The sequence below is a fragment of the Miscanthus floridulus genome, chromosome 9 (genome assembly GCF_019320115.1).
Source record: "Miscanthus floridulus cultivar M001 chromosome 9, ASM1932011v1, whole genome shotgun sequence".
Classification (NCBI taxonomy): domain Eukaryota; kingdom Viridiplantae; phylum Streptophyta; class Magnoliopsida; order Poales; family Poaceae; genus Miscanthus; species Miscanthus floridulus.
In genome coordinates this window covers 40,427,108-40,454,514 of record NC_089588.1, presented here as the reverse complement: position 1 = coordinate 40,454,514, position 27,407 = coordinate 40,427,108, and the positions used below count along the sequence as shown (strand labels likewise).

The 27,407-nt window shown below is 43.3% G+C and overlaps 1 protein-coding gene and 1 pseudogene across 1 annotated transcript; one reads left to right on the top strand and one right to left on the bottom strand.

The window, feature by feature from the left end:
• Nucleotides 1–9,933: 9,933 nt before the first annotated feature.
• On the bottom strand, nucleotides 9,934–10,839 carry LOC136479700 (ethylene-responsive transcription factor ERF014-like). Its single transcript, XM_066477474.1, has 3 exons — nucleotides 10,771–10,839; nucleotides 10,284–10,418; nucleotides 9,934–10,200 (listed from the first exon to the last, which is right to left on the bottom strand). Exons 1-3 carry the CDS (start codon nucleotides 10,837–10,839, stop codon nucleotides 9,934–9,936), a joined length of 471 nt encoding a protein of 156 aa, XP_066333571.1.
• A 1,411-nt stretch (nucleotides 10,840–12,250) lies between these two features.
• Nucleotides 12,251–24,920, top strand: LOC136481792 (uncharacterized; annotated as a pseudogene).
• The last annotated feature ends 2,487 nt before the right edge of the window (nucleotides 24,921–27,407 follow it).

The following is a 27,407-nucleotide window of genomic DNA, read 5'->3' as shown; positions in this document are numbered from 1 at the left end:
CCGTAAAGATCTGGCCGGGCTCTGGAGAGGACAAAGAGCTTGAAGAGTGTACCATCTTGTTCGTTATAGAAATAGCACGCACACCCCTACCTGATGTGGTAGAACCGCCTAATCTAATGCCTCCCAGGAGTACTTATCTTCCATTAGACACTAAGTACTCAAGGGATGACACTAAAATACGTAGTTTCGTCGAGCACACCCCAAGAAAGAACCCAAAAATCCACATTTTTCCATCAGGATCACAAATGAGAGAATAAAGCTTACATTCTTCTTAAGTTATTTCTTACATCACTTTCTATGCAACATCAGAGTATAATATTTATTGTTTATAACAGTAGAATATAAATATGTGATTAGAGGTTTAGCAGAAATAAAATCATTTAATGACAAGTTAAACATTAAAATGATGAAGCATTGATATATAAGCTATGACAATAGATTATAAAACTTTTATTTATAAAAACATTCAGTGAGAGTTATAAAAAAACTATGATCGTAGCATAAAGGAATCCTCTCTGAGCCCACCAGGAGAAATCATCACAAGAGTCAGCTCTAGCATCCACCTATCACCTGCAACAGGGTAGAACAAACCCTGAGTACTCAATTATACTCCATAAGACTTACCCGTCAGGAGGAAAGAAAAGACTCCAAGGATATGCAAGCCTATCTAGCTTGTGGGTTATTGTATCTGCGGGAGCATTACTAAACATGCGTTCTTATATTCAATTTTATTAGCAGTTAGCATTAGTTCATTAACTAACCGTTCTATGTAAGCACATGTGCTACTATCAAGCAGGTGGTAAGCAATCAAAATTATTTTATCATCTTTCATCTTTCAGTTCTTACTATGGTGCTAGACTGTAGACAAAGTCGTGTCGGATCACCCGGCGATTCGCGAACCAATATATCCTAGCTGGGTACCCTAAAAGACACGCCCCATTTGTACCCTAGGCACAAGCAAGACCAACCCACTACCCTCCTGTCATGGGGTCTAGGTCCTCGTCCAAACTTGGACTCCAAGCCCCCGCTCCTGAGTCCCGGACTCAATGCGGTGCTTAGACCTCCACCATCCCCATCTCCAATCAGTTGGTCCAGAAAGAGCCGGAACCTATGACAAGAGAGCAATGAGCCTTCCCACGTCCATACACAAGTATGTGTTTAGGATAATAAGCATGTGACCTAACTACCATCCATTGCAACGGCCGATCCTTAATTGACACAGGCGAAACAAAGTGCAACCCGAGCCTCGCTCGAATGCCAAACCAAGTCCTGATCCAAAGTACCATTCCACCCAATCTCTAATTATCATTCATATATATTTTCCCAGGTGATAATAATATAATAGCAATAACAATATCTTTCCTATCTCTCACGGGTGATAGACAATCACTCAACTTCTACCGGAGTCTTGTAGCATAGCAATATACATGATCCTGTTATACTAGTAAGACTCATAGGATATATATATATATATATATATATATATATATATATATATATATATATATGCAAGTGGGTTTCATTCAACTTCTTAAAACTTAATGCACAAACATAATATAAAGTGTAGAAAAGTAGGGGTTATGCACCGGGGCTTGCCTGAGTAAGATATAACCAAAAGTTAGCATTCTATCATGGTGGCATGATCATCAAGGCACCATCTTTTCCGCTACTCCGACCATCTCCACGATCCATCGTTGTTCCTATTATGATATACGTGGATGCAACGCATAGATATAAATAATCAACGACAACCGAAACTCTTAGAAATTCGATTACGCCTTACAAGCTAATGAGATAGCACTAACGTGCTAGTCTATGTATCCATGTCACCAAGTAAGGCTCATTCCCAGAAAATGTTTTCGTTATTTTTGACATTAGATTGATTAACTATATATTTTCGTACTAGGGCTCATTTAGTTACCTTAACAAACTAATTCCTATAGAGCTACAAAAAATACGGTGACCACCTAATATTGCTAGTAATGTACTATAAAAATTTCAGAGCCAACACTACCACCAATTTATCACAACAATTCCTACAATTTTATATTTTCACAATATTAAGTATCTCAATTTAATTATATAACTCCTAAGAATATTATAAAACTATATGAACAAAATATACTAGCATATAGATCATGATTTTAGGAGTCCAACAAAATTAGTCTCACTATTTTTGGACATCAACACAAATTTATCTTGAATTTACAAGTTTACCTTAGAAACTAATTTTAAAAATGCTTTTGAAAAAGAAAAGGCCGGTGGCCAACTATTTGGGCCAGCAACTAAAACAGCCCACGACGGGGAGCCCACACGTGTAGCAGGTCGGCCTGACAGGCCTGCAGTGCGAGCGCTCCAGCGCATCTTGCGAAAGAGCCTCTGACCTAGCGAGTTATTACGTGGAGCACTTGCGCACTATTTAGCAAGAGACGCGCTTTGCAGCTAAGCTCCTGAACTATCTCGTCCTCACCACGGATGGTCCCTGGTGTCCTATGCATGACAGCGTGACTCCGGCCAGCGCAGCGCACATACACCGACCACCGGAATGAAACACTAGCCCCACAATCGAGCCGACAAGCGCCACAGAGCTAAGACGCAATCCTAGGCGGTGATTAGGAGTTAAATGGTGACTTCTATAGCGCTACCCATGGTGGTGGCCCAACCACCATGGCAGCGTGAGTGGTCTGGTGAGCTAACACAATCAATGGACTAAAAGGGGGCGATTGAGAATCAGCAGCTTACAACGAACATGGTTGAGGTGGTGGTGAAGTCAGAGATGACCCCCGTAGCACTGGCCATGTGCGAGTTGACAGGGCAGCGGTGTTCAGGGCGGACACTGATGAGTCAGCTCACCACCGGCGGCATCCCAGGCAGCGCTAAGGCGAGCACCGACACAAGGGTATCAAGATGAGCCTATATTCGGATTGAATCAAACTAAAACCAAGCGTAACGCCTTACCCCCAAACATGCCATCCCACGGTGGCGGGATGACCGGTGGCGAGGAAAACCCGAAATTGACCACCAAAAGACCATGGCTGAGCTTGATGAGAATGGGACGCCCAGCTAACTTCCTATTCTACTCGCAGACACGAGGAATTGGACTGGAAAGCTTTGAGCTAAGAGAATCAAGGGACGAAGAGGCAGCGATCAAGCGCATGGGCGGCCATGGAGCGTGCGCACGAGCGACCCGAGCAAGTTAAGGCAGGGCAGCTCCAACTAGTGGGGACAGTGCGAGTACTTACGCCTCGGTAATGCGACGTGGGTGCTTGGCGCGACACGTTAGTGTTAGAGCAGCCAAGCTCGATCGATCACGTCGATGTCGGCTAGTGGGGACAGGCGAGGTAGAGGCCATCACCCTCGCCACAGCGGCCGAGGCCATCGACTCAGATACGATGAACAGAAGGCATGTGGGGCCACGACGTGGTAGCTAGATTGAGCAACAAGGCGGGCGCCACATCGACCACACGGCTGCCATCGTGGCACTGACCAGGCTCGCGCTCATCGTGGCTGGCCACGCGCTAACTATGGCCACACAATAGCAGCCTAGTGGCTATCCTGACCCAGCAGAACGCGATCACGACCAACCTAGCTCAACGCGCGGTAGGCAACCGACAAGATCGGTCCACGCCGTGGCCATGGCCATGAATGGCCAGGCAACAACAGTGCACGGTGACCGTGAACACAATCCGAAAGACAAAAAACAGGTGTCATGCATGCTATTTAAAGCATACCAAAAACCGTTTAAAAGCTCGACTAAGGTCAACCGACTACACGAACCTAAAGTCCACACCACTAACTATCCAGCGAAGCAATCGTCGAGACCAAAGAGTGACTAGAGAGGGAGAGAGGAGGATGCCAAGGTGATCGGTTCATGAGCAGAGCACCGGTGATAAGGTTCTAGTGCATTCTAATCGAAGTTTGGGCAATTTTTAAGAGTTCAAGTTGACATCCAACTCAACTATGACCTACACCTTGCCCAAGTGCTAAGTTGGAAGCAACCAATGGCGCAAGAACATGGATGTAGTGCTTAACCATTTTTGTTGGAATCTAGGTGCCAAAACGGCATTGTCTATCATCGTTTCAGACTTAGAAAAGGACGAGAGTCCCATTAGAACTAAACAACCATTAACACTTTTGATTGAATTTTTAAAAGGTCAGAACTTCATCAATTTCAACTAGACAACATGTCATGACCAAGTCCATACTTCATACTAACTCGTGGGAACAAAATATTAAAGCACTATATAAGTATTTTGTACATTATAATTCTTCAAAAATGGCATTTTCTAATTATAAGCTATGTCACATTTTCATTTACAGAAAGCGTTTTTCATGCCGAACATCTAAGACAACTTATCATATTTTTCTTATTAGAATCTCGTACACATGTTTACACATTAATTGAACTAACTCGCAATATCCTGTTCGCTTCTCTCCTTGTAAAAAAATGAGACCTATAATTTAATCATCCTTTCTTGTGAGTTTAAAATTTTAACACCCGAAAACTTATTTTGTTAATTTCTTTTAGGCCTTAATCTAAACACTAAGCAAGATCGTAACACCAGAGGTGTTACACCTGGCGCATTAACTATTGACGGAATATCGTTAGCAGTCCTTCGAATGGTACCTCACAAAGGTAGATTGATCAGTAGAGGTGCGTGTAATCAAGAACAAGAAGGCAATAGAGACACAAGAGTTAGACAAGTTCGGGCCGTCTGCACGACGTAATACCCTACTCCTATGGTCTGTTGGTTTGTATTCGCTATCGTATGATATTACGTGTGTTTTGAGGCGTGTGTTTTGAGGGGTCCCCTACTGTAGGGTCGAGATGGCGACTAGAGGGGGGGTGAATAGTCATTTATAAATTTAATCGCGTCGGCTCACCGAAACAAGTGCGGAATTAAAACTATCGGTCTAGCCAAGACTATACCCCTCTATCTATGTTCTCTAGCACCTTACAAAGATCCTAATTAGGCAACAAAGGTGCCGGGTTAGCTAGAGCTCACCTAACCAATTCTAGGAGCAAGGTCACACAAACCTATGCCACTAGTATTTCAAGCAATAAAAGAGCTCCTACACATGCTAGTAAGCAAAAGCACAAAGCCAACTAAGCTCACTAGCAATGCTCAATAACAAGGCAACCAATGCCAAATTAGAGAGCGCAAATGCTTAGCTACACAAACTAAGCAATGTGACTAACAAGGTTACACAAACCAAATTAGCCACGTAAGAGAGCTACTTCTATGCTATACAAGCAAGAAGGTAACTAGTGAGCTACACAAGCTAACTAAATACAAGAGCAACTACACAAGCACAATGTATATGAAAGTAATTATAAGCTTGTATAATGAGGATACAAACCAATGGGAAGAATAAAGTTGACACAGTGATTTTTCTCCTAAGGTTCACATCCTTGCCAACACGCTAGTCCCCGTTGTGTCGACCGCTCACTTGGTGGTTCGACGGCTAATTGGCATCACCCACCAAGCCCGCACGTCGGGTACCACAAGAACCTACCCTGAAAGTGAGGGTAGGTCAATGACACGCTTTACTAGAGTTGCTCTTCACGGCTCTTGCGGGGCGAGCACAATGCCCCTCACAAATCTCTTCTCTAGAGCACCGCACAAGCTTCTTGCGGGCTTCGACGGAGACCACCACCAAGCTGTCTAGGAGGTGGCAACCTCTAAGAGTAACAAGTACCAACGGCTTGCAACTTGATCACCTAGTGCTACTTGATGCAACCTCACGATGTAATCTCACTAGAATCGCTCTCTCACATAATCGAATGATCACAATCAAGCATATTTGAGATGGAGGACTCCCAAGCACTCACAAGCATAGACACAAAGCCCCCCGAGGTGCTCAGCATCGGCCATGGCTGAGACCACCTTCTATTTATAGCTCCATGGGCTAAACTAGCCGTTACACCTTCACTGGGCAAATTTTGGGATGACCGAACGCTCCGGTCAGATTGACCGGACATACCCTGCCAGCGTCCGATCAATGGATGGCTGCCACATCATCCCTGGCTTCAAATACTGAGTGCCCGATCTCAACGGTTAAGTTGCGACCGGACGCAGCAAAGTGTATGACCGGACGCAGGACCCCAGCGTCCGGTCACTTCCAGTAAGGTTCCACTCGTGACCGGACACGTCCGGTCACCCTCGATCGGACTCGCCCAGCGTTCGGTCACTCACTGTCTCCTCTATGCACCACCACACCAGCGTGACCGGATGCACCTAGCCAGTGTCTAGTCACTTTCAACGCCAGCGTCCGGTCGAAGACCGACGCCTGCGCGTTCTCTGCTGCCACTGACGGACGTAGGACCCCAGCGTCCGGTCACTCCGTGACCAGCATCCGGTGCACTCTGTGAAACCTTGCCTTTTCTGTATAGGGCACCAGTGGCACCATAGGACTGTCTACACTCTACGGGACAGACACTCCACCGATAAAGTTTTGAACCCTTCTCGCCTCCGTTTCATCGCCGAGTTGATCAACATCAACTCCAACTTCATCTCCTTTGTAAATGTGCCAATACCACCAAGTGCACACCACCATGTGTATGTGTGTTAGCATTTTCATAATCATTTTCCAGAGGATTTAGCCACTCAACTTGCCACGCCACTCCATCCTAGGGACGATGCAAAGTTAGATCACACGAGTGGCACTAGATGACCGATATGCAAACAAGTTTGCCCCTCTTGATAGTACGACCATCTATCCTAAACCTGGTCATCAACTTCTCTACACACCTATGACTAGTGAAATAAAATGTCCTAGGTTATACCTTTGCCTTGCGCATTCCATTCCATCGCCTCCAATGTCGATGCAACACATGCACCAACACGATCAACAATGATATGATCCACTTCATATCATCACGTGATCATATTGGTTCATCGATCTTGACTTTACTTGTTTTTCATCGTTACCTTCGTCCATCGGCGCCAAGTCTTGCTCAAGCTTCACTGCCACGTGGTCCGTCGCTCCAAAGCCTCTGACTTGCCCTTCACGCTTACAATCGGTCCATGAAGCCAAGTCTTGTCTTGATCTTCTCCACCTTGATCACATGACTCAATGTCATGTCTCATGTGTAATGAGCTCCTTCATCATCACATGTATGAGCTTTGCAACATCTCTAAGCCATTTCAACCTTCATGGCATATGTTGCTCATACACATGTACCTATGGACTAATCACCTGTGTATCTCATATAAACACAATTAGTCCACCTAGGGTTGTCACTCAATTACCAAAACAACACAAGGACCTTTCACCTACCCACCTTATATAGCTGGGGGGTAGGGTTACAAGTTGGTTAGATCTAGGAGATAACCAGTAAGTAATAACAGATTACAGGAATCACGGGATCGAGCATATCCTAATAGATCTCATAGCATCTTCACGATATCACCCTTGATGTCTTGCGGTACACGCCGAGTAGTACCATGCACCGTAAGTCTTCATCTTGTGGGCTGGACCACCCCTAGCGCCACAGCCCATATAGTCTACCGTGGGTATCCGGGGTCGTACCCCCCACACTAATCCCCACCCATCCACCGTGGACGACACCTCTGCCACCCGCCCCTAAATCAGCCACCCCCTAGTGCCTCCCCGTCCTCGCAATGAGTAGCCCATCCCCACACCCGATGGCGACCGAGCTCCCCACTAGCCCCCGCGCCCGCGATAATCCATGGAGGCGGTGGTGGTGGCCCATCCCCACCCCGGTGGCTCCCTCCCACCCGGCGAGGCACGAGCGCGCGACGGCACGGGCCAAGGGCATGCGGTGGCGCGAGAGCGGGCGCGGGACAGCTACAACGAATGGCGACGACGACGCATGGTGGACGGGGATAGTGACGTCAGGTGCACGGGCCATAGGGAAGCGGGGCATGCGGCGGCGCGGGCACGCATGCCACAGCACGGTGCGGGACGGCCACGGCGAACGACGACGACGGCGCGCGGCGGATGGTGATGGTGATGACAACAGTAGGCAAGGAGGCTGGTCCAGCGGCAGGGAGGAGGCTGAGCCCCCTTAGATCCAATCGGCAGTAGGCAAAGACTGAGCTCATAGGCCGGAGGCAGCAACGGGCTCATGAGCCCCGGGACGACTCGCAGTGGACGTGTGGCCGGCTACGTGCTCAGACGACGGTGTCGTGGCGGGCACAGACGGCTACTGCATTGCGATGGCTGCCCGGACGACGTCTGCGTTGCGCTAGCTCGCTACTTGGTAGCCTGGGCAACTTCGAGACGGGGCTGGACACCCTCGCCGACGACATAGAGGCACTCAGCATCCTCACCAATGCACTCATCGTTAGCTAGGACCACACGATGGTGGGATGCTGATCGAAAGGAAAATTAATAGTTTTTATGCTTGCAAGCATAGGTTTAGATACATGGTGAAACTGTGATTATGCTTAGTTGCATAGGTTTCCACCCAATTGAATTCAAATTTCAAATTCCAAAGAAGTCTGTAAACATTGTGGAACACAATTATATATATTGCTGGAGCACTCTTCTATACATTATTAGAACACCCGTTCACGTGCCCTTAAACCCGGCTTGATCTGCTTGTTTTTTCATCCAGAACAGTGTTTTCCTCTCACAAATTCCTCCAAACCATCCAAATTCCTCCAGAACCATACCATCCGAATGGGGCCACATTGTTGGAATAATTATTTATACGCTTCTACATAATTCTATACATTGTTAATAAACAATTCTGTACATTGTTGGTACACAAGTCTATACAGTGTTGGAGCATTTCTACACAATTGTGTACATTGCTGAGACACAATTCTATACACTGTTGGAGCATATTTATATTTAATGTTGAAACACATTTCTATACATTGTAAGAATAGTTATCCATACACCGTTGGAAGACTTTTATACATTGTAGGAACAGTTATCCATGCACTCGTGGAGATGTTTTATGCGGTAATAAAATTAATTTTTATTCACCCAACCACTAATTTCTATGCAACATTGACGCCAAAAACTTTTCCGCGCATCTTTGACCATTGATTCTATGCATCCAATCAGCCGTCACGTGCCATGATTCAAATATAAAATTTTTGAGAAGACGGTATCGTCTCCATGTTTCTATGCTTTGGCTCACAAGATTTTATGCTTATTCAGCCGCATAAAACTTTGTATTCATAAAATTTATGAATTTTAAAAATTTCTTAAAAACATATTCACAATGGATCTTGAATTGTGCATAAAAATGTCAGGAGTTCAATGGTGAAAACCGTTTTTGAATCGGATGCTTCGTTGAAAAATTAGAATGAAAAAATAGAAGAGATTGGATTGGGTTACATGCATGCAGGCATGCGTCAGGTGTATCAGTTTTTGTTGGGTGAAACTTTCAATTGGCGTAAGGTTTCTATGTAGTAAGGAATTAATTTTAATTGATGCAACCATTAGATTTTATGCATCGTCGTGATAAAAACCTTTCTACACACCTTGACCTAGGATTTTATACGTCCGATCAGTGGCTGGTTCCCCACTTGCGCTCACGTTAGCTCCGTGGGGTGCTGGTGGGGGTGGCTGGCTAGGGCTCTGCATTAATATTGGAAGCCTCAAGCTCTCAATAATAGGACTCTATAGATATAGATATGGATATAGATATACATACAGATACAGAAATATATATAGATATAGGTATAGATATAGATACAGATACATATATAGATATAGACTAGCGGATTTAGCGTTTCATATCTTCACTCTTTAGTCTCTAACCCTTGTTTTAATCTAGGGAGAATTATCTATTTGGCACTGAAACAAACCGGTCTTTCATATTTGGCACTTAAAATTTTAAACTTTTTTTATCTGGCATCAAGTTAAAATTTTCTTTCGTAAATATCACTACCGTCTATTTTCACCGGTAACGATGCTAAGTGGCTTGCAAAATGACGTAAGTGCCCTTGTTTATAGTAGGCATTTGGAGCACGCACGCACGCTGCTGCTACTTCTGCACGCATGCTGCTGCTGCTGCACAAGGCTGCTTGCTGCGTTCATCATGACCTTGGACTCGTCGAAGCTGAGCACGCCGTCACCGTCGAAGTAGTAGGCCAACTCACTCTCGCTGCTGACGGTCGACTCCGGGGAGGAGACGTCGCTGGTGGGCGAGTTGCTACTCCACGGCGGGGTGGTGTCGCTGTCATCGTCGCTGCAGGCACTGCCATTATTCTTAGCCTAGGTCGCTGGTGCCACAGTAGATGCTGGCCAAGCACGGCCGCGGCGGCCACGCGCTAGATGGCCTTGGGCGACATGGCTACGGGGGGCAGGTCGAACGGGAGGCGGAGCAGGAAGTTGAGATCCACCGCGGCCGCTGATTCCTTGAGGCAGAGCAACGCGGCGTCGTAGGCGTGCACTGCGGCCTCGGTGGGGGAGTGGGAGCCGAGCCATATCTGCTGCCAACAGCGAGCCCGGGGCGTGCGGAGAAGCTGTAGCTGGCGGCGTCGGATCCGAGGAACGGCCGCTAGGCGAGGTCCTGTCCTTGCCGGCGAGCTTGGCGCTCTAGTAGTAGAGCCCGCCGGCCTCCGCGTGCAGGCGCGTCACGAGCGGCGTGAACTCAGCGGCGTCAAGGAGCTCGTCGCCGTCCGCGGCCGCCGACGCCACCAGCACATTTGACGCCACCAGCACACGTCAAGTAGCAGCAGCGTGCGTGCGTGCCCTTGTCCAATCCCTCTTTCCCCTCTACGGCACCGTCAACCACGACGGCCACCACCTCCCGCTGTTCATCGTCTAGGTCACCGAACTCACCGACGACGTCTTCCTCGGCTTCGCGTACAACCACGCGCTCTCCGACGGCACCGCCTTATGGAGATTCATCAACGTATGGGCAGGCATCATGCGCGACAGCCTCTCTGCCTCCCCCTCGGCCTCGGGGCCGAAGGAGCACAAGCACGCTCCAGCTCCGCCGCCCTTGCTGGAGCGCTGGTCTCCCGACGGCCTGACGACACCGACGCCGCCGATCATGCTCCCGTTCCCCGACCTCACGGGGCGCATCGAGAGGCTGCCCCCGCCGCCACTGTGCGAGCGCATGCTGCAGTTCTCGGCCCACACGCTGGAGGCGCTCAAGGACCGGGCGTGGGAGGAGCTCCGAGCGGTCGGGGACGCGGCTGGCGCGGCGGCCGTCACCAAGTTCTAGGCGCTCAGCTCGCTGGTGTGGCGCTGCGTCACCCGCGCGCGCCGCCTGTCGCCCGACCAAACAACCTTTTGCCACGCCACCATCAACAACCGCACGCGCCTCCACCCGGAAGGAGCCGCCGCCGCCTGCTAGCGAGGCTGCCGCGCCACCTCCGCCACATCGCGTGTTGGCCGAAGGGCCGCGCTGCCTCCACCATTGCGCGGGCTGGCTGGAGCTCCGGCCCGCGAACCCGCCCACCACCACGACTGCGCTGCGGGCTGGCTCCGCACGGGGAAGAAGCTCGCGGGATCCTGGGCCTGACCAAATTACACGCGTGAGTAACGAAGGGGTATATTGGACATACGGAAACCAAACTGGTGAGGTCGAACCAGTCAACTAACAGATGGACCGTGAAAATAAACGGAAGTGCCATTTACAGAAGGAAATTTCAACTTGGTGTCAGATAAGAAAGTTCAAAAATTTTAGTGCAAAATATGAAAGACTGGTTTGTTTCAGTGCCAAATAGATAATTCTATAGAGGTGATCACTAACTTCTCACGTGCATGAGTCCTTGCTATACTCATGTATCACTCCTATACTTATGTAGTCTTTTCCTATTTGATTATACATCACCCATCAACCATCTCTGAAAACCAAAAAAGTTTCCAAACTTTTAAAAAATCTTACGTCATCTGGAAAACTAAATCTGTCTATGACATATACTGAACATATTTTAAAAAATATAACCAATGTATTATATAGTATATAAAATTTTACAAATTTAATTGATGGTGTAGAATAAATATGCAAACAACAACAACAACAACAACAACAACAACAACAACAACAACAACAACAACAACAACAACAACAACAACAACAACAACAACAACAACAACAACAACAATAATAATAATAATAATAATAATAATAATAATAATAATAATAATAATAATAATAATATATTTTAACCCACGGCACCTATTTGCCCACGCGGTGTGAATCCTCACCTAAACAGCAAAAAACATCCAAATCCAAATAAACAAAAACTCAGGCGCCCGTCGGAGCCCAATAAACCCACTCAGACGTCTCGTAACCCCTCCCACCCCCGCCCCAATGTCTGACAAGGACGACGAGGCCGGCACCGGCACCTCGCCGCCGGCGCCGCCGAGGGTTCTGGCGGCGGCGGCAGCTCCGAAGCCATCCACCTACGCGCCCATGGGCGCGCTACGGGGCGAGGAGTGCGCTGACCTCCTGGCGCTGGTCTCCGCCGTCTCGCGCCCGCTCGAGGACGCCGTCGCGGATTTCCTCGCACGCGTACCCCCCGAGCGCTGCCCCCGGTTCGGCAATGCTGTCAGCTTCGTCCTCGAGGTGCGTGGCTCCTCGTGAGCAGAGACCCTCCCCGCCGCTCATGTCTAGTTTCAGGTGCCGCTCTTGTTGGAGCCGCGTGTCGTTGGATTGTTCGGTTCTCAGGTTTGGGGTGCTTGTGCCAAGCTGGTAGGCGACTGGGCGTGGTGGTTGTTGGAGGTCCGGGGACCGGGTTGATTGTGGGAACAGTTAGGTTCGGCAATGGCAGGGCCTGGCTTATTCACTTCTTGGTTTGATTGTTGAATTGGATTTGTGGTTTTTGGATGGTGGGTTCTAGCGGCAATTGAGTGAAAGTTTACTCTTTTCAGTCTAGGCAGTCATGTCTGTGGTTTGGATTTGTGGTTTTTGGATGGTGGGTTCTAGCGGCAATTGAGTGAAAGTTTACTCTTTTCAGTTTCGGCAGTCATGTCTGTGGTTCTAGCTGCTCTGTTTGAACTAAATCTTAAGTTGAAAAATCAGTGGAGGTTTTGGCTTTGGTCGATCTTAGAATTGTGGCTCGTGGTGAGCACACTACTAATGGAAATTAAAATTCGCTGCAGCCTACTTATATCTCACTTAGTTGTCTGCTTGCGCTGCGGAGGCTTCAGTGGATGTGGATTTGAGAATTGTGGTTAGTTGCGTACACAAAGAATGGCAATATAATTAGCTGCTTTGGTTACTTCTGAGTTTTTGTTGGAGTACTGGTATGGAGCGTAGCAGTGCTGCAGGGAATTGTCTGTGGGTCAAGTTACTTCGCACAAATGAAAAAAGATATCTGGTAACTTTCCAAAAAAAGAAGTACAAGGTACTGAAGAGGTTGTTTGGTGTCAGTGTAGTTGTGTAGTTTGAATCTTTTACTATTTTAGCTTATGTCTAATGCTCTTACCATGATCCTTATCCTAATGTTACCTGTGCAACCATCTGGCATCAACACAGCAAGGGGCAGTGCCTCAGCATTTCTATGCCTGTGGAGAGTAACCAAACCCTCCAACAGCCAATGCACGAGATATCCAGACTTCTGTCCTGGGAACAAGAAATAAAAATCATCTAGTCAGCTAGGCATGAAAATCTGTACACATCATGATGTCTTCTTACCTGTTAGTTGGCATAATCAATAGGCTAAGCTGAGATTTTCTACATTCTTTCGATCATTTTTGCTGTAAACTGTAGCTTTTGGTTCTTTTATCCCACCAAAGGCTGTGGGAAGTATGCATATTGTTCCACATGTCTTGTAGTTTCAATACAAAGGGAAGTATGCATATTGTTCCATGTGTCTTGTAGTTTCAATATAATAATAAAGGGTAGTAAAATGCAAGTTTTCTAACTCCTAAAAATAATGCAAGGTTCTGATTTAAGTAGAGTAATAACAATAATGTGTTTCATAAGGTTTTGTTACCTTTGTTTCATTTATACAGTTTTATGAGTTCTCCATGGCAAATTTTTAATTTATCTCATCTGTTTATAATTGAATTATTATTTTTTCTGTTTTAGAGAATTACAAATAAGAAGACACAGACACAAGTGGCTTCCAGAGCCATCTCATGCACCATTCCCAAAGCTTAGTATCATAAATTTGTTTGAATTATATATAATAGTCCACAGTTCAGGCTTAACTAGTGTGTTGATAAAAAAAAATAGACCGGTGGGAGGGAGAAACCTCCTGGACATATTTTAATTTTTTTAACACAGAGCCTAGACTCTTACTGGTCCAGTTAAGTCCCCGAAGGTTGTTTTTTCACACACGAGTATTACATCCCATTGGCCGCACCGCTCTTTGGGGCCAGCAGCTTTCCGCAGTTCCCCTGGCTTACCGGCTTTATTGGATAAAGAGTATGAACCAACGAGGGGCCTTTTTTTTTTTCTAACCCAGCCTGAAATTCGTTGCCACAGGGTACTTGAGCTCTGTTAACCAGTCACATTGCAGTCTTCTTTGCATAATGTGTGGATTCTAAAGGAAATGCTGTTCTAAGGCCTTTTCACCTGAAGGACCTTTGTGCTCTTCTATCACTGAAATGAATAGAAAATATGCAGGCCAGAAGTTCACAGTCTAATTGATGCTCTATTCTTCCTTGGATTTATTCTCTTACCATAGCAGTATTAAAGCGAGGCTTTAATTATGTTACTTTTTCTCTAATCAGGACAAGATGATGCTTCAACCTGCTGAGCGTTTAGTTGCATTTGCAATTCTACATCAAGGTTATTCCTCACAGTTGGCAAATCCATTTCTTCCTCTTTTAATAAATGTAAGCTGTAAAACTTGTCTATTCCTTTGTTATTTCAGTTTCAAGTAGTAAATCTGTTGCCATATGCATTAACTAAAGCAATAACTGAATGGGAAAACAAAAGTTTGTAGACCCACTTTATATGTCACCCACTTTTTACTTTCCCATGGTATTAACCTGAGGTCTAATATCTGGTTTAACCGAGGGATTACTTAATACATGCTGACCTGTCCATTTTGTTATTTCAATGAAAATTGCCAAAGAGTAACTACATTCAGTTATTTTTCTTTTGAGTAAATTATATTTTGCCAATTGCCATTGGTAATTGAGCTACAGCTTCAGCAGATCCCAGGTCTAAGTTGTAGTCTCACTTAATCCTATACAAAAGTGACATGGCTGCAAGCGAATACCATCCAGTTCTGCTGTTAGCAAAATAAATTATGCCTAAAAATTTATACTTGATATATACATTTTTCTTGCTATGTTTTGTTGATTGTTATGACTATTCAAAGGGTTGATGTGTACACAGCTAGTAAATGGTTAGCGCTACATGAATATTGACCTGCGATTTACTTATCGTGGCTTCCTTGAGTCCTTCGTATAGAGCCATGTATGAACTTGTTACCTTGAGCAAGGTGAACCTGTTGCAAAGTGTCTAAGTTTAGAGGTGTGATGTAATGTTATACCAATCTGCATAAAATGTTACCCCAATTCAGAAATTGGCTACGTTACCTTTTGTTTATCATCGTGCTTAGCTGTGATTCTTTTTGCCCATATAAGAAGACAAGTTACTGTTGATATTGTTCTTATGTACCACACCAATAGCATGAATCCAATATTCCAATGTTTTGAAGATCTTTGTGCCTTATGAAGTACAACAAATCATGTAAATGTTTGGACTTTGGAGTCTTTCATGACTTTTTTTGTTTCTTGCAGGCTGCATGTGATGAAACTTCTGAGAAAGCAGAACAGGCATTTCTCCAAGTTTTGTTAAGTTCGACTAATGGGGACAATAGTGAGGTTGTGTAGTTGTCCAATTACGTATGATGATTATTTTGGAAACATTACATGAATTCAGGCTGCATGAGTGCTGACATATTGTGCAGGACAGTGATGAAACATGGCTATAGAGTGTATACTTTCCTTCCCTAAAATATAATTGTGTCACACCTTATATCTGAAAATATAAGGCATGACTTAAGTTGAACTTTGATCATTTATTCTTGCTATAAGTTGGTGCAAATTAAAAATTATGACCTTACAATTCCAGTTATACCACTTCTGTATCACAAATCTAGTTGAAACCTACAAAGTTTAATTATTGAAATACACATGCACCATACAATGTTGGATGGAGTAGTGTAGATGATCTGGAAATAACAAGGAATAAAAGCATTTGTTTGCCGTTAGATGGCAATGCAAACATTCTGTATTGGATGACTTGCAGTTGCAGCTGGCCAATTGGTGACTGGTTCCCGCACTGGAAGTTGTTTTTTTTTCTACTACTCTGCTAGCTTATCCTCTAATTCTCCACATTTTATCGCCTGTATCAAAAAACCAGATAACATCATATAACAGTCCAAGGTGGCGAGATTATCTCGAAATATGTGTTTGGGATTTAGGTGTCCTAGCATGAGAAGATTAGGGAGTAGGATATTTGGTTTCTATGTTTAGGGGATTGTAATTGGATATAAGTTACTAAAGTTCAGCATTAGTTTCTTGTCACCTTGCTTACATGCATAAAAAAATGGTAGATCTGCTGAGGCAGTTCTCAGTTTGTATGTTTACTAAAAGATATACTTCGCAAGTTTGTGAGGTAGATCTTAGTTTGTACATTTCCACGAAAAGATATATTTGGCATTGTATACTAACTTTGCTTTTCATTAATGTTCAGGTTCTGAAGCAGTCTGCTGTCGATTACTTGAATGGATCTGATTATGCATCTCAGGTAGATGATTGTACCTTCATACAATTATGAAACTCAGTTGATACACTTGGTAGGCAAACTATGTCCAGTATATGTAGGATTAGTGTTAAGATGGGCATCTATTTTTTAGGTCTTTTTGCCAAGAGAACAGCTCGAGATACAATGTTCCTATGATGCTGCACGACCTCTGCCCTTCTCTAGTATTTCAGAGATGCCACTGTCAGAAGTGCTATTCCTGACCCAGATGTTTTTCAAAGCTTCGGTAATTCATCGGAGTATGTATACACAACTATCTGCTTGCAATGACTGTTTGGGCATCCGTAACTTGGAATTCATTTTACTTCTACTGGTTTGATTATGAACCAAGTTCTTCATTCATTAGTCACAGGGTGTCCTCAATAATACCAAATAGAGATGACATGGTTGCTACATTACTTCAACAAACATCACTTAAAGGATTGCCTCCTCAATGGATACGACCCTCTCCACCAAGACTTGAAATTCTTGAAGGGGAGGTAAGGTTGCAATTTAAGAGTCCATTTTTTTTCTTGAATACGCAGGAGACCTGCACATCATTGCATTAAGAAGAATTGTTTATTCATACACTAATTTTATTTCTGAACATATGCATTTATCTATGAATGTACTTATGTACAGTTACAGTGGCTGAACATAGACAACAACCATGAGCTACTATGGGATGGTACCATGTGTGCGGACACTAGCCGAGGCGCTGTGATTCAAGATCTGGTCGACCAAGCTTGTAAAGGTCCACTTGCAGTGGCCCAGCAAGAGGTTCTTTCTGCAACCTTATTCTCAAATGGATATGCTGATAGTTCAGTCTACTAAAATAGTACCTGATCCATAGGATTTTGCATCATTTAAAGAAATGCGGGTTTGTTAGCGCTTGATTATTTTAGAATTTGTTTTTTACTTGATTTCTTTAAATATTTTCTATAAAATAATAGAACTAAGCGTCTAAGCCCTTCATGCTACTTATTTAGTTGGTGTACCTGTTGCTTCCTTGCTTCCTTGTGGGTAGAGCCCATACCCACAATATGTGGGTGAGGCTGCATCCATCTGTGGTCTATTACTATCTTGTTCTCTTCAATTAGTATCTTGTTCTCTTCAAAGTTAGCTTCACTGGTTCTAATCCTGAATTCCTCGCTGATAAGCATTGAATATTAAGGTGTTACTGAGTGTAGGTTGTGTAATTGGTGGCCAGCTGGCAGTGAAAGCATTGAGTATTGATGTGTTGCTGAGTGTTAGTTGTGATTGTGGATGGTCCAAGGGAGCACCTTGTGGAATATGTTAGCGTGTGATGGCTAAGATGACAAATGATGGTGTGCAAAGGCATAGTGTCGGCTAGGCAACTTTGGTCCCCAACGCTTAATGCAACAAAGGGCTGACCAGTGCAAGTAGTCTCAATCTGAGGTGACTTGTGATGATGTGAAGGGCAACTAGAGAAGTCCATGGGGCAAGATTTAAGTCGGGAATGTCAATTTTTCATTGCATGCAAGAGGATAGAGCTGTAGTATTAATAACTTACTTTTCTCTATAAGACTAGAGAAGATGGCGTGGAGATTGTCCATTCCAACTCAATCAAATTGGCTAGTTTATGGAAACTATAATTTGTTGGATTGATCCTATTAACTATTGCTTTAGTTTAAAAAGGAGTAACTAAATCACTAATATAAAAAGCATGAAAGGGTGTTTGGTTATTTTAAGTAGATTTTGTCGCATTTAGTTTATATGGGTTTTCATGTATTTATTTTACTATACATTTTTTAATATGCTAATTAACTAGAAACTGTTATACATTTTTTAATATGCTAATTAACTAGAAACTGAGTTCTATTTGAAATTAGTCTGAAAAGTGAGTATGTATAGTTCATATAGAAATAAGGGGCCTAGTAGAGATATATAAATAAAAGAAAATAAGGGACTCGCACAAAGCAACTAGAAGGGAGTTTGATGGACCCTCAAAAGGATGGTCTTCGATGAAAAGGCTAAACAATAGTTTTTATTTTTCCTTGTGGTATGGACTATAAAGGGTAGAACACCCTGTTTTTTTCTCATTCAATATCATACAATACAACAATGCATTTTTTTACAGTGAAATACTACACGTACATTACATCCATAGTTTTCAACCAGCTGGTGAGCAAATGTGGTAATGAAGTTTTGTGATAGCAGATAGTGATAGGAGTGACATTTGGGTGAAAAAAAATGCTCTGCTATGTTAAAAACTTAATCACATTATTCAAAATCAACAACTCCAGGATGTGTTTGCGCTTGTTGCACTTTATTTTACTTAACTTTTAAAAGTTTATTATTGCATTGCAAATGTTGGATTCACATTTTTCTGGATGGTACTATGTATTGTTCTAATGCTCATCTTATGGTTTAATGCTAATATTTAGTATATATGCTATAACAGAAATGCATAGTTATGCCTCCTAAGCCTATGGATGCATTCCGCAATGTCTACAGCAGGCGCAACCGGAAACATGGTAGTGGGCCAACCCAATCATTGGGTTTCAAACAGCGTTAAAATTGGAAAGATAAATATTATAGGCATATTTGTTTGTTGAATCGTTACTATGTTCCAAGATTTAATACACTATTTGATTTTCTTAGCATAATTGTTAGGTACTTGTAGATAGGACAATGTGGGATTGGTCCACAGAAGAGAGCTTATTATAAGTATTGTGAGAATGTCAATACTGTGGATATTGGATTATCTGTATTGAGCCATGTGAGTTGGTTAAACAATCCTAGAAATAGAGATGGAAACTAATCCTATCCTACCATAACAACCTGGATTCTTATGGATCCTTGCCATAATCATAGCATGAGCAATGTGAATGCTTAGACTAGAGTCGGAAGCGACAAGGTTGTTCAACTAGATGATAGCCTCTTTTTGTTGCCAATGTTACCGAGACCGGTGTGTTGTTGACATGCCTTGGAAAATGAAGTTGCAGGCCTAAGGCACCAACACGAGCATGCACATGCACTTAATCAACTTGATCTTCATTGTACGCCCCACTAGCAGCTTTGAGGGCGGTAGATGGTGTTTATTTGGATAGTGGATGTATTGCATTGAGCCCTTGGGTAGTTTATATATAGTACAAGACTTGGGAGGCAAGACAACCCACAAATACATATGGCAATCTACGATATCTGAACTACCAAATATAACACCCCCCCACAGTCGTAGCGGGAGCATTGCATTGGAGAAGAGAAGCCAAAGGCTAACATCCGTCCCCGCAGAGTAGAAACCAACAAGGAGCTCATGCGATTATAGCCCTTTGTGCCGATGTCGAGGTAGCCAAGCGTGAGGGCGCAAAAGTTGTGGTCCAAGAAGCCGTGCTGGAGATAGCCGAGGTCAACGTAGTTGTAGTCGGGTCGCCGATGTCGAGACGGTCGCGCATATGAAGCCGTAGGCGCACAAGAGGCACCATGGTGGTGATAGAGATGCGTCGAGGCAATCGTCATGGAAGGGGGTGATGCCGAGATCGTCGCATTTTGGGCCGTTGTGGACGTATAAGAAAGGTGACGATGCAACTGAGGCAAACATGGTGGGAACGGGAGGGTCAATGCCGAAGTTGATGTAGTTAAGCTGCTTGAATCGAGATGTATGCCGGGTTTGCCAGACCTAGCAACGTGTTGGGGACGCAAGCACACACCAGTGTTGCCAATACCGGACGTTCAAGGGAGAGGGCTCCAACCAGGAGTGGTTGTGTTGGATGAAGAAGAACCAGTGCGGTAATGGATGCTTCCAACCCGAAGGTGGTGTAGTTGGATGGATGTATTGCATTGAGCCATTGTGCAGTTTATATGGATTACAAGGCTTGGGAGGCAATGCAACCCACAGATACATATGACCATCTACGATACACTATATCTAAACTACCAAATATACTCTAACAAGATAGCCCATGCCACGACAATAGTGAGTAACATGAGGCAGACCCATTGCCTGGCTGGGCAGTGATCTCAACGATGATGGTATTGACTCAAACGTTGGTTCTCGGAAGTGCGACACCTCATGATTGTGGATGGTAAGCTAGCGATGATCTAGTGTTGGATGACAACCGGGTAGATATGCACTTGGATTGGCGCGAATAGGCCTTGGCCTAGGCGGGAGGGGCGACCGCCTTTGGCCTAGGCTTGAGAGGGGCCCATCAGCCTATATGTGCACTATGCGGGATAGCAGATGCAAAACCTGCAGAAGGTTCTCAGCCCAGTAGAAAAAAAAGAAATGTCGCATGTATAGTCGCCTGTTAGCCTTTAGAATGTTCTCAGTGCTCTTCGCCTCGACTTGATGGTGCCTTAGGCTCCTCGGTCCTCCTTGTTCGCTCATCACCACCATGGAGAATAGAATTGGCAGCAAAACCAGCAGTAAGCTAGTTTTCTTCAAGGTTGTACGGATTGTCGCCGGCTTTTTTGCCATTGCGTGATTTGATTCCGGTTGCGCCCTTGCGTGCAATTTTGGGTGCTTTTGCATTTCTAGAATTGGGAATACTGATCTGTTGCTACTATTTTAGTTTTAGGTATACACATTGTTTTTCAAGAATTAAGCATACTATTATTATTACCTGCAAATCATGTTATAAATGATAGTGCCTGTTCACCCTAGGGCCCTCGAACTATAGAGCCGGCCCTAGGCGCAAAGGACGCAGACCGGTCTATGATCAGGAAAAAACAGAGAAAACCCGATCTGAAGTGTTTGGAAAAATCTTTAGATGTTAGCATCGCACTGTGTTGGCAACATACCAATAGTGTGCAAACCCCGTGGAGATCATCTCTTTAGGGGTGGTGCAATGTTGAAGCATGGAGGCGATAATTCAGGAGCTGTGGAGTGGTGGGCGCTTGCTTTGATACCATGTGAGAATATGAATACTATGGATATTGGATGATTTCTATTGGGCCTTGTGAGCTGTTTGTATAGTACATGATGGCTTGGATGTTAAGATATCCTAGAGATATAGATGGAAACTAATCTTACCTACCATGATGACCCAGATCCTTGCCTTATATTCAAACAAGTATTCCTATTTTACCGGCATGGCCCCAAAGAAAGATCTAATAAAGGCTACCAAATTTCTTGTACTACCTCTGGATGTTAATACTTGACACTCCGGCTAGTAGCCGACCTAGGATTTTGTAGTTGGGTGCTCCCAATAGAAGCTTTTATTTCACGTGTATAACTACCGAGCTGGGTGTAGTAGAGAGCTAGCTCAGGTAGACATTGGGTTCTAGGCCTTTACTTCTAAATTTGGGTTTAGGTAACTAGCCAACTAAACTTTTTTTTTTAGCTTTCATTGAAATTAATATGTTATCATTATAGTCTCTTGTGTTGTTTGATACCCAACTTCAAACTGAGCTTACCGAGCCAACCCAAAAGTTGAAAGTCATTCAAAATCACCTAATTTGATTTTAAAGAAAAATGAGTTCAATCACAGCATTTTTTAAACCAGCCACCAAGCTGGCCTGCTGGGTGTATAACCATTCCTAGGTGCTGCCTATGGGCATGCCTACAAATCTTTGTTCGTCTATCTTGAGTGATTGGTTAACCACCTTGTTGAATAAAGAAATGAAAAAATAGGGAAAACTGAAAATGAAACATCTAGATAGGGAAGTCAGTTATAGGACTAGGAATACAAAATATTAGTGCCATCTTTAGAAACATGGAGTACAAACGTAATAAATCATAAATAAACTTGCACGTATTTGAAGTATAGTGGTAGTAGCCGCAACATGCAATGTGCAGGTGGTTCTAGGTCAATGAAGTGTTCATCTGGCATAATGTTACAGGATAACAGCAGATGCTCTATAGTGTTATATTTTGAAATTTTGATCATTTTACATGTCTAATGAATTTATTACTTGCAGAAAATTATTGAAGATCTGGGGAAGGACTGGAAGCTAGTGTATCATTGTGGGATGACACCACAGAAGCTCCCTGTATGTGCTTGCTCCTGACAAAATGCTGAATACTTTGCCTGCTTTGCTATTGGTCTGACGGTCTGACCAGTTTCTGCTTTCAGGACCTTATTGAACATAATCCACTTATAGCTGTCGAAGTTCTTTCAAAGCTAATCAACTCTCTGGACATGGATGCGTATAAATACTAGCTTTTTCATTTGTTTTATCTTTATCCTTGTAATTATTGTGTTTTTTCTGCATGTCAGGTTTCACACTTGCCTTATTGTTTGACAGATACTTCGATGTTATTGTCCATATGAATATGAGCTTGCATTCAATGGAAGTAGTAAACAGGCTCACTACTGCAGTAGTTTTGCCACCAGGATTTGTTCACGACTATATCTCAAACTGTATTCGATCATGTGAAGACATTAAGGTCTGTTTTTTAATCATGCATTCCATCTTTTCTGGTAGATCAGCAACAACATACGATGAAGTGTTAATATTTTCCTATTTACTGCTTCCTTCCTGCACATGCTAAAATGATGGTCCACTTTTGTTTCTGCTGACTATTTGAATGAAAACTGAACATTCCTATAAGTGTGTTAAATGATACACATGGCACTTTGTTAAGTGTTGATAAACCTTCTTAACTAACATTGTTTGCAGGACAAGTATCTGCAAAATAGACTAGTGAGACTAGTATGTGTTTTTCTTCAGAGCCTCATTCGGAACAAAATAATAGATGGTGAGTGTATCAATGTGCAATTCACATATTGCACTTCTAATGCAGTTCTCTATCTACTTTCTCTATTATACTGAGGAAAATCATTAGAGATGTCTCTAGTTGTACAGTGTTTAGAACTTGCATGTTCTCTGTAAGCTACTCAGTTTTATACTTTTATTGATCTAAAGTAGTATAATTAACACTCAATAAATCATCATATTTGATCTCCTAGAATAAATAATAACAAGCTTTCATGCAGATCTTTAACTTCTCTACTTTGATGAAACTAATTTTCATTCGTTCCTTTTTCATGTGTATCTGTTGTAAACTCAATGGTTGCTGAAAATCTGTGTTCCGATTCAACATGTTTAATTGTTTATCTATCTGTTTATGTGGTTTAGTCATTAGTAGGGAGGTGCCTCATCGTAGTTGCCACTTACTGAGATTTTTTAAGTTTTCATCCTTTTATAGGAAGGTTTCAAATGGAATGTAAACTGGTGACTGGTGTACTTATTATATGTGAAAATATTAAATTGTGCGAATAGTATGCACAGCGAATTAAGTTACCTTCTGGAACTCAGTTGGAACAATCATAGAAGCATGGTTAGAAATCCGTCTCCCCAAAATTGACTGAAATTTTAAGTGATTATTTTTTCCTTCACCTTTTGATGTTTGGATGTAGTAAAATCTGTTGCACAAAAAAGATGGGCAGAGCTGTGTCCTTTGGGCCCCTCACATAATATACCAGTTGCCATCTTTAATCTGGACTCGTTTTCAGGGAGAACAATTGGTTTCTTTCACTGTTCATAGAAGAATGCTATTTCACGCACATTGATTTTCCTTCTTCAATTATGGGCCTGTTGATTTAGAGTTTTAGACTTGCGATCATTTGTGTATTACTTATTCTGTTATTGATTAAGACTGAAACCCCATACTGCGCAAAGGATGACATTTTTCTAGATGCTTGGTTGTGTGCAGTGCAAGATCTCTTCGTCGAGGTGCAAGCATTTTGCATCGCCTTCTCGCGAATAAGGGAGGCGGTGGGGTTGTTCAGGCTCCTCAAATCTCTAGAATGAAGAGCGCCGCACCATCTGTTGGCTGTTGGATTCTCTAAACAGAAATTTCCATGTGTACATCCATGGCTCTCTGCTTTTGTTGCCTAACTGGTGATCCTGGCATAGTTCTGGACTCTGTAGGGCATGGCTTTTGTTCGTGTATTAGTTATCATCAAGCTGTGTTCCCTTCATCATCTTAGAAAGACATTGAGGAAAAACAAGTTCGTAGCTCTGACAGGTTGGGTTGGAGGTAGAATTAGTTCTACTGGGATTGTCGCCTTGTCATGTAATGTGCAGTGCGGATCCCCATGGGGCTTGGCGTTCTTGTGCATTAGGCAACATAGGCAAGCCCCCCCTTAGGTCATAGTTGGATCGAAATGAGGCAATGGTACGATGAACTCTGAAACAACCGGGGTAGAGTAGCCCATACTTGCTCTACGGCACTGTACATCTTTTGAGCCTCAGAAACGGGTGCTTGCTTTATTGCACCCTTGTCATAGCGGCGAAGCCACAATGCATGTGTCGGGGTCATGCGACCCCGATAACTTTGTACGAATCAGTGGAACCCCGCGTATTTCGGCCAGCTACGACCCCATCAAATTGAGTTCATGAATCTGTGCGACCCTGGCAGCAGTTTAGTCTAGATTCGCTGCTGCCTTGTCATGAAGTTTGTCATACCTCTATTTCGAAGCTCACTGTTACATCATACAGATGCATTTGTTTTCCCTGCGTCCAAGAGTTGAAAAAGATGGGTTGGCCTGGGTCTGTGGTCGTCGTCCATCAACGTAGACACTGGAGGAACGCAGCAGGGGCACATGACATGAAGCAATCAGGAGCCTATTTCGCCATGCTTGGCGGCACGCACGCCGCAGTTGCCGGCACCGCCGTCCACCAGCTGCGTCACATCGAAGGCACAGGGTCCACGCGGCTGACGGAGTTGCCGTCCAATTCGTGGACATGCGTCGTGACGGCTCGCCGGCGCCGGGAGGCAAGCAGGGCAGCATCTCATTCCCCTGTGCTCTGCTTCGCAGCATGGTAATATTCTAGCCAATCTGGGAGACGAAAATGCGCTAAAAAATCAGTTTGTGAAAATTTTGCGAAAAAGAAAAATGCAGTTCAAGAGGAAATAAAACTGAGAGCAGTAGTAGTAGAATGTAAAAGAATTTGACGTTTCACTGCAGTTTTTTTCTTTTTTTTTTATAGAAGAAGGAAAATATCACTGGAACTGATTTTCTGCCCTGGAGCAACATAGTATGATCTAGTGCTTCGCCTTGTCGACATGGATGCCCTTCTGCATTGTTCAGTTCAAACATGGCCGAGCTGGGGTTAGAAGAACCTGCACACAAAGACAAGCATCACTGGCTTCACGTTTCAGGTTAGTTGAAACGTGAAGCCAGCGACAGCAACAAAATTCGTCAGAACAAAAGTGCTTTGTGTTCCCTGCAAAATTCATCAGAAAAAAAGTGCTTTGTGTTCCCTGCAAAATGCCAAAGCACGCATAACCGCTCATCAGTGCCCCTCTACATGGCTAGATTAGTTGTACAACATTATAGAGCAGCACATGTGCACAACAGAACATGACCTAATTAAACTAATTGCTGCCATGTTTAATCTGTCAATATACTTAAGGCCTCGTACAATGCATCAGTTTGCAAGTTGACGGCATAAAATACTTTCAGTAGCTTGATTTGATCGATCTTGGCACTTTATTCGGTGGCTTAATCAACTATATGCATGTCTACCATCCTGTACGTATGGCTGGGCTGCTTGTACTTGCTGCTTGAAGATCTGAAGTACTGGCCTTTTTACACTTTTCCAAAACTTTTTTTAAAGATACTTTATACTGGTATTTAACCTTTGGCGTTTCATATTTTGATATATGGTGAATAGTTTCCCAAAGTACTAAACCGTTTCTATTTCTTTTTCCCCTCTTATTAGCATTTCTCCATTCTATATAATTATTGCTTGTTACAGTGCATATTTTGGAATAATTGGGATTTTTTAAGAAAATAATAATATTATTGCTTAGTACCGCCAACCACCCCCAATACCCCTCCCTGTTTTTTACATGGCATATTTGTTTCATTAGGATAATTGCTTTCACCATTAATATGCTATTAATATTTTAATTATATGGTACAAAATTACAATCATAAATACTTATTTTGATTATAATATGGTAATAACATTTTTTATAAAAGTTATGTATTATTAGAATAATTATTAGTCAAAGTTTGTCCCATGAAATGAAATAAGCCTTGTAAATTTATATGACAAAGAGTATTGATTAGTGATTCCTCAAGGCACTTTGGATAGAAACAGCCTAAAAAAGTAAACAAAATAATGCCATGATTCCCTTGGGCCCAAGACTTTGGCTACTTTTTTATGGACAGTAACTTTCAGTCTTAAACAAGTAAATAAACCAAGGTGCAATAGCTAAACTAAGTTGAGCAAAATGCTACGTGTTTGCCTCCAAAAGCCAATGCATAGCAGTTGAGGCATTGCACAATTTTTTTATTCAATCATGATGAACTGTACGGTTCAGAATCATCAAATAGATCGATCATTCGATCTTGATCTACGTCGTATAATCTTTATCAAACCATCGATCCTAATGCGTGGCACATGGCCAAATTGTAGCTTCAATGGTCTTGAAAAGTCAAGAATAATATGATTCCCCTGCTTTGCATCGAAGGTTGATGAGGGAGAGACTGACAAAAGGGACCAATGTGATAGTTTAGTTGAGCAGACATGTGGGGCTACGTATGCCAGATACCATTACTGTATATGTATAGCTAAAATCCATATCTTCTAATTGAACTAGCTATACATGTCTAGAGCTTAAAATTTATCCAGTTCTGGGCAAGTTTTGTTTTATTGAGTTTTGGGCTCAAATTGGAATTGTTAGTTTCCAAACTGAAAGCTATCCAATATATAAGTAAATCTGAAAATGGCAAATTTTCTCCTTTTGGATTTATTTGCTGCAAAAAAATGGTTAGGGCAGGATTTCAATGAAAATCCTCGGTATTTTTCTCCGGAAGCCTTTCTAGTTCCTGATTGC